At 37.4% G+C, this 20,540-nt stretch overlaps 1 protein-coding gene across 9 annotated transcripts in view; it reads right to left on the minus strand.

The window, feature by feature from the left end:
- Positions 1 to 20,540, minus strand: part of Cask (calcium/calmodulin dependent serine protein kinase) — a 323,785-nt gene that overhangs the window by 154,738 nt on the left and 148,507 nt on the right. For all 9 annotated transcript variants that reach the window (XM_029473085.1, XM_021152785.2, XM_021152784.2 and 6 more), the window contains exons 4-5: positions 12,103 to 12,180; positions 5,972 to 6,044 (exon numbers count right to left, since the gene is read on the minus strand). In XM_029473085.1, coding sequence (XP_029328945.1) covers positions 5,972 to 6,044; positions 12,103 to 12,180 — 151 coding nt within the window. The remainder of the gene's footprint in view (positions 1 to 5,971; positions 6,045 to 12,102; positions 12,181 to 20,540) is intronic.

Consider the following 20,540-nt stretch of genomic DNA (forward strand, 5'->3'; position numbering starts at 1 on the left):
CAAAACACCTCGTTCAACTTCATTATTATTATTTCAAAAGGAAACAGATACCAAGCAGAAGAAAAATGTAATTAATCAATATAAAATCTGCTTTTAGATAATCTGGTAAGGCAGGAAAGGGGAAGGAGAGAAGAAAGGAAGAGGGAAGGGAAAGAGAGGGGGAGAGATAGAGAGAATACAAACATAATTGTTAGCTAGATGAGACAAATTAAACTGAAATTTCCCTCATGAAAGAGTAGTATTGTCATGGCTTTCTATTTTCTTAACTAATTAAAAAGAAGTAAACAAAGATTAACATAACAAAACAAGTGAAATGTTAAATAATTAGTCATGTGAACTATATTGGTATTATATGTGAGGGGTGAAGTTGGGGGATTTCTGGATTATATATGGATGTCCTGAGACCTAACAGCTATGAAGGTTTTACAATGACTGGCAAGCAGGATTACCCACTAGAATAAACACCGGAATCCCACTAAATTTAGGTAAGTTACTAAAGTCCTATTAAGAAATTCTGTTGCCACAACCTTCTAAATACAGCTACAATCTAACTGCTCTTTTCTTTTCCTTTCTCCTCTCCTCTCCCTCTTCCTCTCCACCCTCTCCCAGTCTCTCTCCCCCTCCCTCCCCCCCCTCTCTGAGACAGGGTTTCTCTGTTTAGTCCTGGCTATCCTGGAACTCACTGTAGACCAGGCTGATCTTGGACTTAAGAGATCCACCTGCCTCTGCCTCCCAAGTGCCTCTCTCAGTTTCTAAACTGCCAGTTTACTTCTTTTTGCACATTGACTTCTAGCTGTCTCCCTGTCAGCTCTACTAGGGCTGTGATTGTTTTGTTCACTTGTGTAGCTCCAGATCCTAGGACGGTTTCTACCACATAGTAGGCACTTGAAAAATATCTTTTGGATGAATATTTTAGAGAAATATACCCAATTCAACAATGCCAATTAAATAAATGGAACATTGAATTCAATCATGCAAAACGCCCATATTTCAGGTACCTTCAACATAATGGTACCTGAAATGGTATAAAGGCTATCAACATTAATGTAAGCCCTCTGTTGAGTCTCACTGACAGCTGGAATATGGTGCTTTTGCCTAGTGCTTTCTTGATTTGCAGTCTGAGAATTACTTCTCTATTTCTTTCTTCAGCAGGTTTCTAAGTGCTTCCTAAAAATTACATGGTATGTCCTTCGGAAAAAGAAACTAATTTAACATAACCCAAAATAAAACTACTTTTAGGTCCTTGCACACACTGTTTCTTCTATGTGAAATGCCTTCCTGTCCTCATACAACTACCCCCTCATTCAAGATTTCCTGCAGGAAACCCTCGGATTCTGTCTTTTACTGATACTTACCACCACTCTCTATAACAATTTGTTTGTCTGTCTATAAAGATCACACCCAACAACTTATTTTACCCTTGTATACTTGTAGCACTTTAAAAAAAAAGTTGCAGCTGACCAGACATGGTAGGGTGGGAGTCACATTTCTGTAATATCAGCACTTGGGTTGGTAGAGTTAGGAGGTCAACCTTGGCTATACAGAAAGTTCAAGACCAGCTGGGACAAACATCACACCCTGTCTTAGAAAACAAAAACGAATCCCCCAAGTCAAACCAAAAACCAAGAAAAACAAACAAACAAAAAAGATCCCGCAAAAGACAGCTCTGTTTCTTTCACTGGAACTCAGACTAATTCCACTTTTAAAATCTGATACAACCAATCAAATGCAAAAGGTCCAACATGAAACGAGAACTGAGACCTAGGCACCTACGCATCTGCTAACTTCCATTTCTGTGAAGACCTGAGCCACTGTACTTTTGGACATGGGGCCACATAAAAAGAGTGGGGGAGGTGTCAATTATGACAGAGGGAAAAAGCTTAGCAGCTCTCTAGTTTCTGTTACTTGAGCTGGTGCACAGCTGGCCCCATGATCCTGGCCAACAGTCTGGGTGACAGAGGTGAGCAGTTCTTCCCTGGCTCTAACTAAACTGTACAATAGGGAGCAAATGATGCCAGCTGTTGTTTAAAGTCACTTAGTGTTGACAAATGGTCAGACTCCAACAGTATGTGATAAAAATGTTACTTAGTCTCTTTCCTGATAGATACTTTTAGAGCTCACACTCTGGGTGAAGTAGGGAATCAAATATTTGTAGACTATATAAACAGATGCTAAAGTAGAAGATGAAGCCAAATATAACTACTTTTGTATATTATTTAATTGGGCTTGCCATTATATCAAATACCATGGCCAATCAAAATCTAAATATATTACTATAATTAATTATTATATATAATCATATTTTGTTCTATAATATTGACAAAATTTTTGTGAAGAGCAGAATTCACACAAAATAAAACTGCTGAGCAAACAGTTTTATACACAATTGCATTACATAAACTAGTGATCTATTTTACAAATTTTAAGCTTTCAGATTATCATTTTTTCCTGGATGTATTTTATAGAATATTTGTCCTATATGTATATATGGAGAAAATTTTACTCCATATATATTCACTTATATTCATTCAATGCAAAGAACCATACATTTTAACACTCTATTGATTCTTTTCCCTCTATTCCCTCTTATGATGGTTCAAGTAAGACCACCCTCCCTCCTAGAAACACACCCTGCTGCTCATATGCTTGAATGCTTGGTCACCAGCTGGTCAACTATTTGGGAAGGATTAGGAAGTGTGGCCTTGTTGGAGGAAGCATGTCACTGGGGGTGGACTTTGAGGTTTCAAAAGCCCATGCCTGTCCCAGTTTCTCTTTCTCTGCCTGCTGCCTAAGAATCAGGATGCAAAGCTCTCAGCTACTGCAAAAACTCTCAGAATCTGACTGTTTCCAACTATGATACTCATGACTAATCTTTTGAAACTGTAAACAAGTCTTCAATTAAGTGCTTTCTCTTATGAGTTAGTTACTCATAGTGTTTCACCAGAGCAATAGAATATTAAGACAGCTTTGTACAATTTTTACTCTCTATGCATAACTAAAGATTTTTAAAAATAAAAGTATTATGTATCTATTGGGTTGTTTAGTGTCAAGTTTTTATGAGAGTACCAACATCAGACCTGCATTTGAAAAGAATGAACAATAAGATATTGTACAACTAATTTGCAGTAATGGAAATTTTTGTTCATTTTACAATGATTTTCATTTGCAATTATTACAATTAATTAGACAGTTTTGGAAATGCTCATGAAAGTTCTCAGCTTTTAGCTACAATAATTTCTACTACTAACCTCTACCTAATTTCCTTAACAATTTAAAATATACCAAAGAGTAAGGCCTTTAAAAATATGCCTAGAAGGAAGAAATACCACCTCTGCATGCTGAAGGTTTGATAGACCAGGGCTAACACAGCTAACTATGAAAACATCCCAGGAATACAGACTTCAGAGACTCTCTGGTAGTTAAACACCTTGGAAGGTGCTAGGTCTGAGTGGGAAAGCCCACCGGGCTCCTGCATGGCCTGCTTCTGTATTTTTTCACAACAATGAACAGGGACTGAGAATTCTCACTAATTCAATAAAAGGATGGAAAAGGAAGAACAATCTCACTGATATTCTAAGAGTACAAAGTGGATTGTATTTGAAATCATGATTCCCTGCTATATTTAAAAAATAGCTGCATGACAGCACCAAGGAGAAGGAGGAGGGGTGGGCTTGGGCAGCAGCAGGAGTGGAGAGGGATGAGTAGTGGGATGCTCTCATGAATTTATGAAATTCTTAGGCAAATGGATGGATCTGGAGGATATCATCCTGAGTGAAGTAACCCAATCACAAAAGAACACACATGATATGCACTCACTGATAAGTGGATATTAGCCCAGAAGCTCAGAATACCCAACATACAACTCACAAACCATATGAAACTCAAGAAGAAGGAAGAGTAAAGTGTGGATACTTCAATCCTTCTTAGAGGGAGATCAAAATACCCATGAAAGGAGTCACAGAGACAAACTGTAGAGCAGAGACTGAAGCAAGGAACATCCAGAGACTGCCCCACCTGGGGATCCATCCCATATACAGTCACCAAACCCAGACACTGTTGTGGATGCCAACAAGTGCTTGCTGATAGCACTTCCTTTATCACTCACTTCTTCCTTGGGCTCAAGTCCCTAATGCCACAGACCCAGAGCTTTCAGTCCTGACTCACAGACTACCCTTGACTGTGGTGTTCCAAGTATACCAGCCTTTTTACTGCTGGCATTAAAAGACTCTTGAGGATAAAGAGTACATCTTCTCCAAAGAGGACATAATAAGCTTTCATGAGGGATCTGCCATTACAAGAAAATCTTGCTCCTGAGGTACCATATGTTTACTGAGCAGACTCGATGAAACCATCCTCAGAAATGCAAGTTGAAAATGACATCAGAAAGAGTTTGCTATCATTTTAATAGTAGGCCAAATGAGAACTCTTATTATTGCCAATTTCTTCCACAACTAGTTGAACAGAAAAGGGAAGGTAGTGATGACACCAGCATTGTGATTAATGGAAAAATCTTTGAAGGTTACAGAATTCTTCTGGCTATAGGAATTCCTCTATTTAAGACTTTACAATGCATTTCAAACAAAGAAAGACCTAACCAGAACAATACTATCTATTTTGATATCATTGTAGTTCATGGGTGGTTTAGTTACCTTCAATTCTCATTTACAGAATTCTTCTGGCTATAGGAATTCCTCTATTTAAGACTTTACAATGCATTTCAAACAAAGAAAGACCTAACCAGAACAATACTATCTATTTTGATATCATTGTAGTTCATGGGTGGTTTAGTTACCTTCAATTCTCATACTCTAACAACTTAGTGCTCAGAGAATAAGGTGCATACTGGAGGGCAATTAGAGTGCTATGAACACCATAGGGTCAAAGCTTTACAGCAAAACATTAAAAATAACTGTTAAGGACTGTGCTGCAAACCACCACAGGCTTGGATTACATAGAGTCTGTGCATATGCAGACAGTTATTAAAATAAACTATATTTTATTTCTGGGATATAAGGTAACTAGTTGAATCCTATCAAAATATAGCAGTTGTCCTTTATGCAGTTTACATCCATGTGTCACTTTAACATGAAATGTTAAAATGGCATCCACTTGTCAAAGTACAGTGACAGTTAACTGAATCCCCCATTTATCCAACTATTCAGGCTAGTTTGTACTACTAGAGTTTTGATTCTATTTTCATTTAAAAATATTCTTATTTTAATAATGACTTTTAGTGAGAGGATTTTTTTTTAACCCTACTGGTTCTATTTTCTTTAATTTGATTCATAACCTACACTAAGTTTCTTCTAGTCTTAGGCATCATTTTTAATTATTTTATGCTGATAGGTATGCGTGTAAGAAGTTGGAAGGTAACTTACTGGAATGAACTGGCTTCTTTCATAATTCCTATCTTTTGTGACACTGTGTTTTACTACTTAGCAAATAGCAATGGTGCTGTAAAGTAGTGGTAAGTCGGCAAAGACCATGAAAATGATTCTGATTCCAAAGCAACTTTCTCACTTGGCTGATAAATGCTTTTGATTAGGGGTGTCTGTTACTTTGGCACTATTCTCATCTCTTATTTCTTTCAGTTTACAATCCTTCAGCTTTACTTGAAAGACAGAAATCTAGTCGCAGAAAAGTTATAGAAAAATAAGTGATAAATGTAAGTATTTGGTTAATTTTTTAAAAAATAGTTTTGTTTCCCTTTTTTACTGGCTTTGTGATTCTTTTTCTCTGATGGCAAAAGAGGAAAAACATTAGTTTGCACACATCTTTTAGGGAAAAATAAGGAAACTGAAATCACAGTGTTCCTGTTAAAAATTAGTACAATGACTCAATATAAAGCAGATAAATTATTTTTTATTTTCAAATAAAGTTTAAGATGCTCTCAAATTCCTGGTTGTTGTTGTTGTTGTTATCATCTAGTTTCCCTTCAGAAACATTAAAGCTAGTGAGAAAAAATACTTACCTTCACGTCCCTGTGAATTATGTTATTATCATGACAATAGCGCAGAGCTTCCAGTATCTGTCTCATGTAGTGGCTGTAAAATATAAGAGAAATTTAAAACTATAAAGAACTTCCATTGTCAAAAATTAATACACAGCTTCTCTGGCTTTATAACTCCCATCTTTCTATTAGCTAGCCACAAATAGCTTTCATTTGAGTAGATAAGTCAGTGAGACTTAATAACAATATTGCCAAACTTATATATATGCTTCTTTAAGAAACAGAATATTCTTCTGAACCAAGTCAAAAAAGAATTCCACATAATTTAATAAACAGCATTGCTATACACACTAAAGGAGCAAGCCTAAAATATTAAGAAAACAACAAAAAAAAAAAACAAACAAAAACCTTGGCTACCTCTATTTAGCGAAACTAGATTTCTATGAAAGAAACCGCTTGGAGCTATTGGGATGATTCTGACCAAAGGAGTTGTAGCCTTTTGTCTGCCACTCAAACCAGCTTTCTGCTTGGTTTCCATTTGACCATGAGAAGAACCTACAGAACATAATCAAATGTAGTTTCTTTTTGCAACATAATCAGGCTTTATTTGAGGGCACTCTTGAACAAAGCAAAGTTATTGCTTGACAGCTGGGGACTGCAGAGGTTTCCACTGGGTACAAGAAAAGAACAAAGAAGGAATTAATGTTTTTTAAAAGTTCGGACAGGGTCAACAGGAATATAAATGTTCTTCTGTTATTATGGGTTTATATCTGGATGAACACATCTGAAGCCATAGTTTCAGCTTCAACAGGAATATGGTGAAAGTGCATCAAACACACCCCTAACCTGTTACGGAATAGGAGAGCCTAAGCTTAGTTTGCATTTTGCTTTAGGCATTCTCTCTTTTTTTTCATAATAATTTAATAAACAGGGGACAGGGAAATAAGAAAACAGGATGATATTTTGTTTTCAATGCCTCATTCATTATGCCCCAAACCTCAGGAATACTACTTAGCTCCCTTTTACAGGAACAGAGAACATGCGAGGATTCCATTTTCCCTTCGCACCTCTGAACAATGGGTTCTGAGGACTTCATTTAGCAGCTGTGCTTTAGGCATTCTCAAAACACTAACATTAGCTACATCATAGTGTGTACACATTAATACCCCAGCAAAACTTGGAAGTGTAGTGTCTACTGACTGCACATCTTTTTAATACCATCATAAAGTATAAAACTTGTAAGTCAAACTAAGGCAAGACGTGGATGTCCTCTCTTTTCATCTCAAGCAGCCATAGTACAGAAATGCTCTATTTCAACATTTTATTGAACGTGGTTGTACTTTCAGACAGTATATTTCTTACACTAATTTAAACTTACAGTTTAAAATAGAGTACTCATAGAAGACCTTACCAATGTATTTATAACTTTAGACAAATTAACTGAAAGATTTCTATCAAGGTTCCTCTTTGGTGCACTACTGTCTAACATGCTCATACAAATATCCATCCAGTCAAGATATAGATTATTTTATGTATTATGATAGATTACAAGTTTCCCTTAAAAATAAGAGGTAGAGGAGAATATCCTCCAAACTTAAAGCAAAGCAACCCTTTTTTTCTATATAGATCATCTCCTCATACCTGGGCCCTAAGCAGTTCTTAGTGTGATGATCCATTGAGAATGGACATGTAAGGGCTTTGTTTGTGCCAGTGTAGACTATAATTAAGTTTTGTTTAAATCAGGGTAGATTTAACTTAGCATTGGGGACTTTTGGTCATTCAAAGTAGATCTTGGAGGAACTGTGATCACCTGAAATGGCTAATAACAAGTATCATGATGGTTTGAAACCTGTAGTGAAGTCACCATTATTATAACATTATTATTAAGCTCAGTCAAAGTCTCAAATGTCAATCCAGATGTCAAAAAGGAAGGTTTAAATTAAGCAAAGTGGACATGTACCTACATAACAGACTATTTTAGATACATAGCTAGCCACCTAAATTATCTTCAGCGAAAAGAAAATTCCCATTTTCTAGTCTTAAAAATCCAAAGAAAACTCAGTGGCTGGGCATTTTAAAGTGTAAATATCATTGTATTTCATTATTTGGCTGAATGAAGCTCGGTGACAGAAGATTTGTTTAATAAGCAAAAAGCTGTAGATTTAATTCTCAGTCACTAGAAAATGGGGTACTTTATTATTTGATTCAAATATGCAAACACAGCAGAATCTTATGTCATATAAGTCATTTCATGAATAATCACAGTTAATTTTTTCAGAGAGCCTCAGAAATGTATATATTTACTTCCATCCATCCCATAAACAACCAAACTCAAACACTATTGCAGATGCCAACAAGAGATTGCTGAAAGGACCCTGATATAGCTGTCTCCTGTGAGGCTCTGCCAGTGCCTGACAAATACAGAAGTGGATGCTCACAGTCATCTATTAGATGGAACACAGGGCACCCAATGAAGGAGCTAGAGAAAGCACCCAAGAAGCCGAAGGGGTCTGCAACCCTATAGGTGGAACAACAATATGAACTAACCAGTACCCCCCAGAGCTCGTGTCTCTAGCTGCATATGTAGCAGAAGATGGCCTAGTTCGTCATCAATGGGAGGAGAGGCCCTTGGTCCTGTGAAGGCTCTATGCCTCAGTATAGGGGAATGCCAGGACCAGGAATGGGAGTGGGTGGGTTGGAGAGTAGGGGGAGGGGGGTAAAGGACAGGTGATTTTCAGAGGGGAAACTAGGAAAGGGGCTAACATTTGACATGTAAATAAAGAGAATATCTAATTAAAAAAAGAAATGAAAAAAAGAATCAGGAAAAATGATAATTCTATACAAAGAAACAACTTTCCAATAGTCCATTTACTTTCTCTAGAAGGAGATGTTTTTGATGACAAAGAGAGATGACTCAGCTTCCTCCTGTGGTCAAAAATGGGTTAAAACCTCTACATATTTGCTGAAATGCTCCTAGCTAAATATTATCTATGGTAAATAGAAGCAGGCATGGCCAGCTTCAGGGAGAATGAAATGTAAGGCAACCAACAGTCTCAGTATAAAACAATATTTCATAATTGAAATGCTCCCTGAAATGAGTGGAATCCCACTAGCCCTAAGTAGAGAGTTTGGTCTGGATCAGAGGTGTGTTGCTAGTTAGTGGGAAGAAGTGATATGGGGAGCTCTTGTTAGTTCAGGGCTTCAGATGGGCCTTCTGGTTGTCTGCAAACTTCACATCATTAGGAAAGCTTGCTACTAGGGAAGATATAACTCTGATTTTTAAAAATATTTTTATTAAGTATTTTCTTCATTTACATTTTCAATGCTATCCCAAAAGTCCCCCATACCCTCCCCCCAACTCCCCTACCCACCCACTCCCACTTTTTGGCCCTGGTGTTCCCCTGTACTGAGGCATATAAAGTTTGCAAGTCCAATGGGCCTCTCTTTCCAGTGATGGCCGAATAGGCCATCTTTTGATACATATGCCACTATGTTCATAGCAGCCTTATTTATAATAGCCAGAAGCTGGAAAGAACCCAGATGCCCCTCAACAGAGGAATGGATACAGAAAATGTGGTACATTTACACAATGCAGTACTACTCAGCTATTAAAAAGAATGAATTTATGAAATTCCTAGGCAAATGGATGGACCTGGAGGGCATCATCCTCAGTGAGGTAACCCAATCACAGAGGAACTCACACAATATGTATTCACTGATAAGTGGATATTAGCCCAAAACTTAGGATACCCAAGATATAACTCTGATTTTAAGAGTTGGAGTTGATGACCTTATGTTAACTTATTCCACAAAGGAAGAACAGGGACTATCATTAGCCGGGCTGTGTTATTTTGTATTAAGTAAGCATTATGCATATCTGTGCTTTGTGCCATGTTCTGCTATTCTTCTTAAAACAAAAACAGCTTTAGCCATTTGATTGAGTCTCTAAGTCTTGCAGTTGCACTCAGTAGAATACCCACACAATCTGAATTTCCTAACAGAAAATCATAGAACCGGAGAGAAGAAAAGAAAAATTCGAAGTTACCTGGCCAAGCACTACCCACCACTAAGAGTTATTGATCTGGTTTAAAAGGGAACACAGCTAATAATGAATGGTACCTGAGTCTCCCTGCTTCCATTTTCATTGTTAGGAAGGAAAGACTTCAATAAACTATGTCCAAACCGCTCTCTGAATAATGTCACTTACTGGTCCCACTCCATTCTGATGAATTCCTTTCATAAAACCATTTTAACAGCAAATCTAAGTGAGTCTTTAAAAAAATCAATAAGCTTTCATCCTGATATATACACAAACATTAACCTCTTGATAAGTCTCAAGAATGAGAGAGCCCAGATGGCAATTACTGCATGGCATCACCTGATCATCTCTATGCTGAGATCCAGAGCAACTGTAGAGCTAGGACTGAAGTTAAAGGAAACCTGGAAATGTGAGGAAACGTAGTGGCCACCATGTATGCCAGTTGTTCCAGTGTTACTGTTTTTCAAAAATGAAAAAAAAAAAAACAACAACAACAAATCACCTCCCCTCATTAGGAAAAAGTTTAAGGAATGAAAATTGTGAAATTTTGATTTTTCTTACTTTCTGTTGTTTTTAATAACTGTATGAAAAAGGGTATAGGAGCACCTGATCAGCATGGGAGAGGTTCTAGGTCCAGGTCAGTGCCTGATGATAAGAAAATGTACACAAGTTTCTTTGAATTCTTTAAGAAATGTGTGTGTATGCAAAAGTCTGAATTCAATTTACTTTGACAAGGTGTCTCACAACAATGCCACAGAAAATCCAGATAATACTGACAGTTTGGAGTTTTAGAGCATGCTTTTTACTTTGGAAGCACAGTCAAGAATAACAATTTAAAAATTGTGATATAAGTTCAAAATAGAGACGTGGAACCTAAACCATGCTTCAGAAAGCATGAGATACAAGTAACGAGGACGCTTGGCTTGCATTCTGCCATATGGCAGTGATACAAGCAAGTAGTGTAGTGAACATATTAAGCTTTCCTTTGCTTCTTTCCCCCAGATCCAAGAGGATATCTAAAAAAGCAACTATCCCACACTGAGGATATTTTCATTCTGTGCAACAGTTACATCCACTTCATCCTTGACACCCAGAGCCTTTGATCCTCAGCCAATCTACATGGGGCTAAAAATTGTATTAAGGTAGTTACCTGGTTGTTTCCAACTATGTCCTAGGATGGTATAGTTATAAAAGGAATGACAGGGACGTTATAATCACTCGATGTGACTGTTTTTCAACTTACAAAACATTTTATCGATCATTGTAGGTTTGTGAGTCTAAGCCCTTCGCCATATTGTGGCCAGTGACTGATGGAGGGAGAAAGGAAGGGATGCTGTATCTCACGTATCAAATCGGTAACCTGCCAGTGCATAATTACGCTGTGACTGAATACAACCCAAAACAGAAAGCTGTATTGCTTCATGTCTGTAAGTTAGTGGTGTAATGCATTCATGGCTACCATAATTTTCCATATTTACTTTTCTTTTGAGTCATTCAGTTTTTATGTTTACTGCCCCACTTAGTATAATAGTCATGGCTCGGTTGAGAGACCACATAGTGGCCTGAAGCAATATATTCAGCAGGAAAATGGTGCTTTTATTTTTGCTCCTCTTACTCTTTTGTGCTTTTCTTAGATTAACTGGTCACATAATAATCTGATATCTCAAAGAAGCAAAGCAAAGAACTAATAAGGCACCATCTGATGAGGCTGAGCTTCATATAAAACCCTCAAGCTTAATTCCTGGGCTGACAGACCCCTCTTTGTAGAAAGGCACCAGGAATCAGTAAAATAGAAGCATTTTTGGGATAGCATTGGAAATGTAAATGAGAAAAATACCTAATAAAAAAATAAAAAAAAAGAAAGGTACCAGGATTCAGTAAAATAGAAGCATTTGTATGCAAAATGTTAATAGATCCAGTGTTTGCCATTGATTACACATTTCCATCCATTGTCCAGCTTTTACCGCACATACTGAAGCATCTACGTCATTTGCAGAGATACTAGCAGTGTGTGTGCTTGCAGACAGAAGAGCTGGCTACTTCCTGTGATTTCTTAGTTATTTCCTTCTTTTACTTCCCACTTTACTTCTGGGGATTAGTTGCAGTTACATACCTGGCTACAGCTTCACTGTATACAAAACCAGCATCAGCTCGCTTTACGATTTCAAAACACAGATCTGCTCCATCCATACTGTAGAGAAATGTGAAAAAGAATATTAGCACAGAAAACCTTCCAAGACAATACTTCAAGTGAACATACCATTGTTGGGAGCTGACTGACTACTGACTACATTATTTAAAGCTCCCTTCTTTCAGTGTAAAGCAGCTGTTGAGTATCTACAGAAAAAGGAATCTTTGAGAGAGATAAGCCAATGGACGTACCAAATAACACAAGTAACACAGTAATAAGTCTCACGTGGGAGCAACTCCAAAGGGGAAGGGGATAAGCTTTGAACTAAATCTCCAAATTCTCCACATCAAATAATGTATTTTAAGAATACAAAGCTTTTTATAATATTTTGCAACAGTTATTACCAATAAGCGGAAGATTTAAGTTACATGTTATGAAAGGGAAAATAATAAGCCAGCACAGAATTTATTTATTTTACCTTCCAATTACTGCAGACATATTCGTACACTGATGTGTTGGTAATAACCTGTTACTACATTGCCATAGAATGTAAATTAGTTCTAATTTCTTTTTTTGTTTTTTTTTTGTTTTTTATATTTTTTATTACATATTTTCCTCAATTACATTTCCAATGCTATCCCAAAAGTCCCCCACACCCTCCCCCCTCCCATTATTTTGGCCCTGGCGTTCCCCTGTACTGGGGCATATAAAGTTTGCAAGTCCAATGGGCCTCTCTTTCCAGTGATGGCCGACTAGGCCATCTTTTGATACATATGCAGCTAGAGTCAAGAGCTATGGGATACTGGTTAGTTCATAATGTTGTTGCACCTACAGGGTTGCAGGTCTCTTTAGCTCCTTGGGTACTTTCTCTAGCTCCTCCATTGGGGGCCCTGTGATCCGTCCAATAGCTGACTGTGAGCATCCACTTCTGTGTTTGGGCATAGTCTCACAAGAGACAGCTATATCAGGGTCCTTTCAGCAAAATCTTGCTAGTGTATGCAATGGTGTCAGCGTTTGGAGGCTATAATTTCTTATCTGGTAGGTCAGATCACTTTGACCTAATCTATCTAATGATATTTTTAAGAAAATCAAACTGTACATAAACTGATCTTATTGCTTTCTTTATTTTTTATTGAAAATAGATTCTTCTTTCATATAATACATCCCAACAAGTTTCTACTCCCTCCCTCCACTCCTCCTAGCCACTCTGCCCCTACCATCTCTGTAGGTCCACTCCCCCTCCATTTCCTTTTCAGAAAAGAGCAGGCCTCCTTTCTGTTAGTACTTTCTTAATGTGCCATATTCTTTATCTTTACCAGGCATATGCTTCTGTATATACCACTTTTCATATTTAAACCTGCATTAATTCAAAATTCCCTTCCATTCCCATCTATAAAGAAAACTCCCTCAGTCCTTAACAGTTTTTAACTGCTAACAAGCTATAGTCTGCATTGTAACATTTAGGCTTTATGTAACCTAAGCACACACAAATATACAGATATATGACAGTCATATAAGATTACTTTCATTAAAATTTCATTCAAATATTAGCAGTAAACATTTTCATAATGCTTTAAGGCTTATAAGATATTTTGAAATTCACTAAGTTAGTTTTCAAATAATTATTGCAGGTAACACAAAAACTCCCAAAATGCAAAGTCAAGGGACCTACACATGATATTATGAGATTCCATGAGAAGCAGTCTGTTAGGTCTCTTTTCATACTTACAGCTAAGCACTCCATAAAGTCAACATTTTTGATTCTCAAGTAAATCTAGTTATTGGATAAAGTGATGGGGACTCAAATCTGCCTGGCTATGTCCACTGCTTTAAATCTACCTGGTTGTGTTCATTGCTTTTCCCAAGGATTACGCATATATAAATATATGGTATGCAAAGAGCAAGTGTACACCATCACATCCTATAACAACCCAAGAGTATAAAGTCCTAAAAATCAGTTTATACTTTCAGCAGAGTCTAATTCAATACTCTGCAGAATGCCTAGCACACAGAACTTTTACCTGTATCATTTGGTTCTCAGTGTGGCTTTATGCAAATGAAGCATTTCCATATTTATATAAGGCTTTTTACATGCTATACTTCTTGGACATTTTTTCAGTGTGAAATCAAATTCTTCAAAATGTTCATTATGAAAATACTGTTGAGTTTTTTTTTAATTCCTCAATGTATTCAAGACTCACATGGTGTGTGAACAATTCTGATCATGTGCTAGAGGAGCATTCTGGAGTGGAAGTTTCTAGGGCAAGGTATTTGCAATAATGCTTTTGCAATCCATATTGCCAGACACATCTTATCAATTGTACTGACTTTGCTGTGTGTGAACGTGCCCTTTCCTCTCCCGTGCCCTCACAATGACTCCTCTTTTCATCTTTGCCAGAAAGGTGGAAAAGAGTCATTTATGCTTGATTTAATTTATATTTTCTTGATTACTAGAAAAGCTGAGTGTTCTCTTTATTTCTTTTTACAGTGGAGTGAAAATGCTACTTTTAAAACTGGCTACAGTTTTAAGTAGGTTGATGTATGAGGACTAAAAAATAAAAATAAAAATCTAATAGTGAGGGATTTCTTTCTATTTAGGCATTTTCCCTTTTTACTGAAATGTAAGGATAAGTACTACTCAAAAAAGTTGGGTGGAGGAGAAAGCCAAATGGGTTGCATAATACAGTAATAAAAATTTGAATCTGTCTTGAGAACTAAAGGAAAACTTATGAGATGGATCCAGGGCAAGAGAGGGGAAAGGAGATGGTGGAGGGGATATGGCAAAGTAATAACAAGGTCAAAGTGTAAGTAGGGGACCATGTTCTGACATAACTATAGTTATTGGAACGGATAAATCTGTTTCTTTCTGGACATATCTGAAAAACTAGCATCTCCAATGGCAATCTGTACATACAGCATATAGGTACTTTCCCCCCTTTGGTTTCTGCTCCCTTCCACTGACTGGTCTATTCTTCTATCTAGTATTATACAATTTTCTACCTGAAGACGCAGCTACACATAACTCCTAGGCATATAACCAAAAGACGCCCCATTGTACCACAAGGACACGCACTTCACCATGTTCATGGCAGCCTTATTTGTATTAGCCAGTAACTGGAAGCAACCCTGATGTCCCTCAACTGAAGAATGAATACAGAAAATGAGGTTCATTTACACAATGGAATACTATTCAGCTATGAAAAACAAAGACAACATGAATTTTGTAGGCAAGTGGATGGAACTAGAAAATATCATCCCAAGTGAGGTAACCCAGACCCAAAAGGACATACATGGTATGTACTCACTGATAGATGCATATCAGCCTAAAAGTACAGAATACAACTCACAGACTGTAAAAAGTTTATCAAGCAGAAGGCTCAAGTGAGAATTCTTCAACCCCAGTTAGAAGGGGGAAGAAAATAATCATGAGAGGCAGAGGGAGAGAGGAACCTGGGTGGGAGAGTAGAGGGAGAGGGGAAAGGGGGAACAGGATCAGATATGGGGTGGGGGACAGGAGGGAAACCCAGAGGGACAAGAGAATGAAGGGAATTAAGCAGCCTCAGGGCATGGGGGTTGGGGAATCTTCTAGAATGTACCAGGGAATTTAGAGACTCTCAGGACTCAAAGGGAGGGGACCTTAGATAAAATGTTCAACATTGGGGAGAAGTAACTGGAAGAGTCCACCCCCAGTAGATAAAAGGGCCTCAAGTGGAGGGATAGCGTTACCAACCAATAGTCAAAATTCCTGACCCAGAATTGTTCCTGTCTAAAAGAACTGCAGGGACAAAAATGGAGAAGAAACTGAAGGAAAAGTGGTCCAGTGACAGGCCCAACTTGTCATCCATCTCATGGTGGGACACCAAGGCCTGACACTATTACTGACCCAATGATGTGCTTACAGACAGGAGCCTAGCATGGCTGTCCTCTGAGAGGCCCTAGCAGCAGCTGACTGAGACAGAGGCACTTACACTCAACCATTAGACTGAAGCCAGGGACCTCTATGGTTGAATCAGGGGAAGGATTGAAGAAGCTGAAGGGGAAAGCAGCCCCAAAGGAAGATCAGAAGACTCAACTAACCCAGGCTCCCAGGAAGCTCCCAGAGACTGAGAAACCAACCAGGAGCATACACAGGCTGGTCTAAGGCCCCTGGCACATATATAGCAGAGGTCTGCCTGGTCAGGCCTCAGTGGGAGAAGATATACTTAATTATCAAAAGACTTGAGGCCCCAGGGAAAGGGAAGGCTTCTGATAGTGGGGAGCACCCTTTCAGAGGCAAAGGGAAGGAGGAATGGATTGAAGAACTGTGGGAGGGGGGACTGAGGGGAGTAACAACTGGAATATAAGTAAATAAAAATAACTTAAAAATAAAAACTTTCATAGTATCATTAAGAACATTTTACTCCAGTTGAACATTAAAACAATTTTGTGTAACTGTAAAGTATCTTTATATTTTAGCTAAGATGGAATTATTTATATATTAACTTCTAGAATTTAATATTTTCTAATATTTTAAAATCTCTGAATGATGTATCATATCTCTAAATTACAGTTTTAAGTTTTTTTATACTGATTCCAAATACTGATTATCAGTTTTATGCATAGGTATTATATCTCTATATAAATAGTGACCTTTTTCTTCCTTCCTTCCATTCTTTCTTTTTGACTGTAGTGCTGAGGAGAGAACCCAAGGCCTTGCACATGCTAGGCAAGCACTCTACTACCAAACTCCATCCCTAGCTCTGGTGTTTTACTTATTAAACATGAGGCATTTTGAACATTCTATCTTTTTTAATTCAGGGATTTATAACCAGGAGCACTGAAAAAAAAATCACAGGTAAAACTTTTAAAATATGTAGCATGTTTTAGGAAGGATTACTCTGAAAGAATAATGATCATGAAAGTACCTTTCTACTGTTAAAGCCATTTGATTGTTTATAACATTAATTGGTATTAACTAAAAGCAATGCACTAATTTTAAATTTTATTAGGTACAGAATTAAAAACTAAAAGTATTGTTATTTATGAAAATTTCATTCATCAAAAATTTAATTTATACATATATACAATCCTTACATAATAACCTTGAACATTTTACACAAAATTGATTTATGTCCCTCGATAGATCATTTGAAAATTAAATACTTGTAAAAAACAGTGAGAAGGCCTAATTTGCTGCTCTTCTCTTTGGTTTTCCATCTTTGGGTGTTTATTCAGTTGTCAGGAATCTTCAAAAAGCACATCTTGTATTCTCCTATTCTCTTAGTTGTCTCTACTCTGAGAAAGTGAAGTGAGAGGGAGTAGAAATCCTTTATGAATCAAGAATTAGAAAAATGAGCCAAAGTCAATGTATTAAACAAACAAAATAGGTTATAGGTATAAAACTACAAGGTATGATTGTGTGCATATTGAAAGGGATGAGAATATGCCACACCCAATTCTGCCAATCTGGCCTAAGGATGACTTTAAGCTGAAAGCACAGCATCATATATCATGATTCTGTCATAATGTCAAATTGCAACAGCAATTTTCTACATGTTTACACTCAGTTTCTGTATCTATCTCACAGAAGACCAACATGTAACAGATGGTATATTGGCATTTGTATGCAAATGATTCTTTGAGGAACACTGTTATAAAGGAGAGACAAATTTCTCTGACCAGCATTTTTTTTTCTAAAGATAACAAAACAACTATACAACCTATTAGAAATTAGAAAAATAATATTTTACATTTTCAAAGAACAAGCAGCACAGAGAGTGGGAAACAATCTCTTGAGAACAGGGGATGGATGATGAGAGCTCAAAGACAAGAGAGAACAAGAAGAGCTGCTTCTGCCTTGGTGGGGGAGGAGGCATGCAGACAGGGAGCTATAACAAAGGAGGCAGCTGTGGGAGGACACTATTGTAGAACTATGAAATGACAGAGTCCTGATGCTTTTCCACCAGGGAGATCTAAGAGGAGAGACTGAACTCTTGCTTGGTAGATGTCTGAAGAGTCTGTCAAAGGTCCTGAAGAAATACCCCTTGTTAGCACTAAACAGCTGCATTTTGAAAACTGGGTATAGAGTACTTTCTGGTGTAACATGCTGATAGCACAGGAAACCACTAAAAGCTTATTATTATTAATTATGTACATAAAAGATAAACCTAGAAATTTCAGCAAAAGCAAGCATTCAGGGTATGTTTCCTGATCATAAATTGTGTTAGATGTAAATTAATGAAGCATTAACAAAGTCTTTCTAAAACTTGTTAATTGAGGAATGTATACTCAGTAACTTATCAACCAAGAAAAAACACACAATGATAATTTGAAAATATTTCTAACATTAAAAATAAAAAAATAAGTGTCAAAACTTGTGTAAAATTGAGGGATCAACATGGGTGTGGTGGTATACACCTTTAATTCCAAAATTCAAGAAGCAGATGCAGATAGATTGCCCCCAGTCAACCTAGTATACATAGTATATTGCAGAACTACATTTGAATATGCTGGGACACAGTTTAATCTTCCAGTGTAAGAAGATGGCAATCCATGTAACACACATACAAAGGCACACATACACACATAGACACTCAGACACATACACACACGGAAACATACACATATATACAACTTGGCATTGGAGAACCTTTTCTTTAGTCATCAAATTCATTGTTCATGGAAAAACACATCAATAATCAATATAACCTTTCTGAAGGACAGCTTTATAGTGCTTGTCAAATGCTTTAAAATATACACATGTTGCTTGACTTCTTTAATTTTATTCTAAAGGAAAAATTAGGGCTATCTCCCAGTTTTAATGCTAAGGGTTTATTATAATTATTTATAATAGGAAGTTGGAAGCAACTTAAATTTCAGTAATAGAAGAGTGTGCATATGAATTGTGGCAAACTCACAGTGGAGAATATTAGATGATGCTATATTGACATACAAAGATGTTCATAATTTAAGAAGACACAGCAACAGATATCTATCTATATCTGTATGCAGAGATGCAGAAGTTGCTGGAGAGTAAGAGTATTAAACAGTTGATAGGATGGCTTTTGAAACACTTTGCTTTATTTTACTTTTTCATAAACAAACAGGCATTTATCACATGAAATCAGGTCTAATCATTTAAAACTGTGGAAAGATTCCTTCAGAACAGTACTAAAGTAGCCCTTACAAAACAGCTTGATAGATGTTTTTTCTTAAGATTTTGTTTTATTTTTTTATAGTCCAGTCATTTACCCCCGTCCCAGTTCGCCTTCCCACAGTTCCTCATCCCATTTTAAGTCGAAATGCTCAACATCTTTAGCCATTCAAGGAAATACAAATCAAAACGACTTTGAGATTCCATCTTGCATCTGCCAGAATGGCTAATATAAAAAGCACAAGTGGCAGCTCCTACTGATGTGGAGCAAAGGGGAACACTCCCCCATTGCGGGTGGGGGTGAAAACGTGTACTGCCACTTTGGAAAGCAATACGGCCGTTTCTCAGAAAATTGGGCGTAGTGGCACATGCCTTTAATCCCAGCACTCAGGAGGCAGAGGCAGGCAGATTTCTGAGTTCGAGGCCAGCCTGGTCTACAAGGTGAGTTCCAGGACAGCCAGGGCTACACAGAGAAACCCTGACTCGAAAAAAACAAAAGAAAAACAAAAGAAAAAAGAAAATTGGGGATTGATCTACCACTCCTGGGTATATACCGAGAGGACACACCATAGTCAGAATCGTCCTGCAACCAAATAATGGAAAAAGAAAATGTGGTTCATTTACACAACTCAGCTGTTAAAAAAAAATAACATCATGAAATTCGCCGGCAAAAGGATGGAACTAGAAAAGAAAATCATCCTGACTGAGGTAACCCTGACTCAGAAAGACAAACATGGTATGCACTCACTCATAAGTACATATTAGCTGTAAAGCAAAGGATGACCATGCTACAATCCAGATTTACATAGGTTAAGTAACAAGGAAGGCTCAAGGGGGAGCACATGGATCTCTCTGGGAAGGGGAAATAGAATAGATTTTGAGGATGAACTGGGGTTGGGAAGATGAGGGATCAGGTCAGGAGTGGAGGGAAAAAGTACCGAGAGATGACTTCAATTGGGGGGCATTGTAGGGGGTAATGTAGACATGCAAGGCAATAGAAACTCCCTAGAATCTAAGAGGATGATCCTAGTGAAGACTCCTAGCCCATGCCACAAGAGGGAGCCCATGCCTGACACTGCCTGGAGGAGCAGAAACCAGACAACTAGGGTAGATCCAAACATGGCTGGACAAAAAAAAAAAAAAAAAAAAAAAAAAAAAAAAAAAAAAATCTGTAACTCAGATGTGGTGGAAATTGGTGTTTGGATTTTTCCAGAAAAAAAAAAAAGCCAATAAAAAAGATTCTTGTGTTTAGCAAATTGTATCTTATATCTTGGGTATCCTAGGTTTC

Source organism: Mus caroli, chromosome X (assembly GCF_900094665.2).
Source record: "Mus caroli chromosome X, CAROLI_EIJ_v1.1, whole genome shotgun sequence".
NCBI classification, from domain to species: Eukaryota; Metazoa; Chordata; class Mammalia; order Rodentia; family Muridae; genus Mus; species Mus caroli.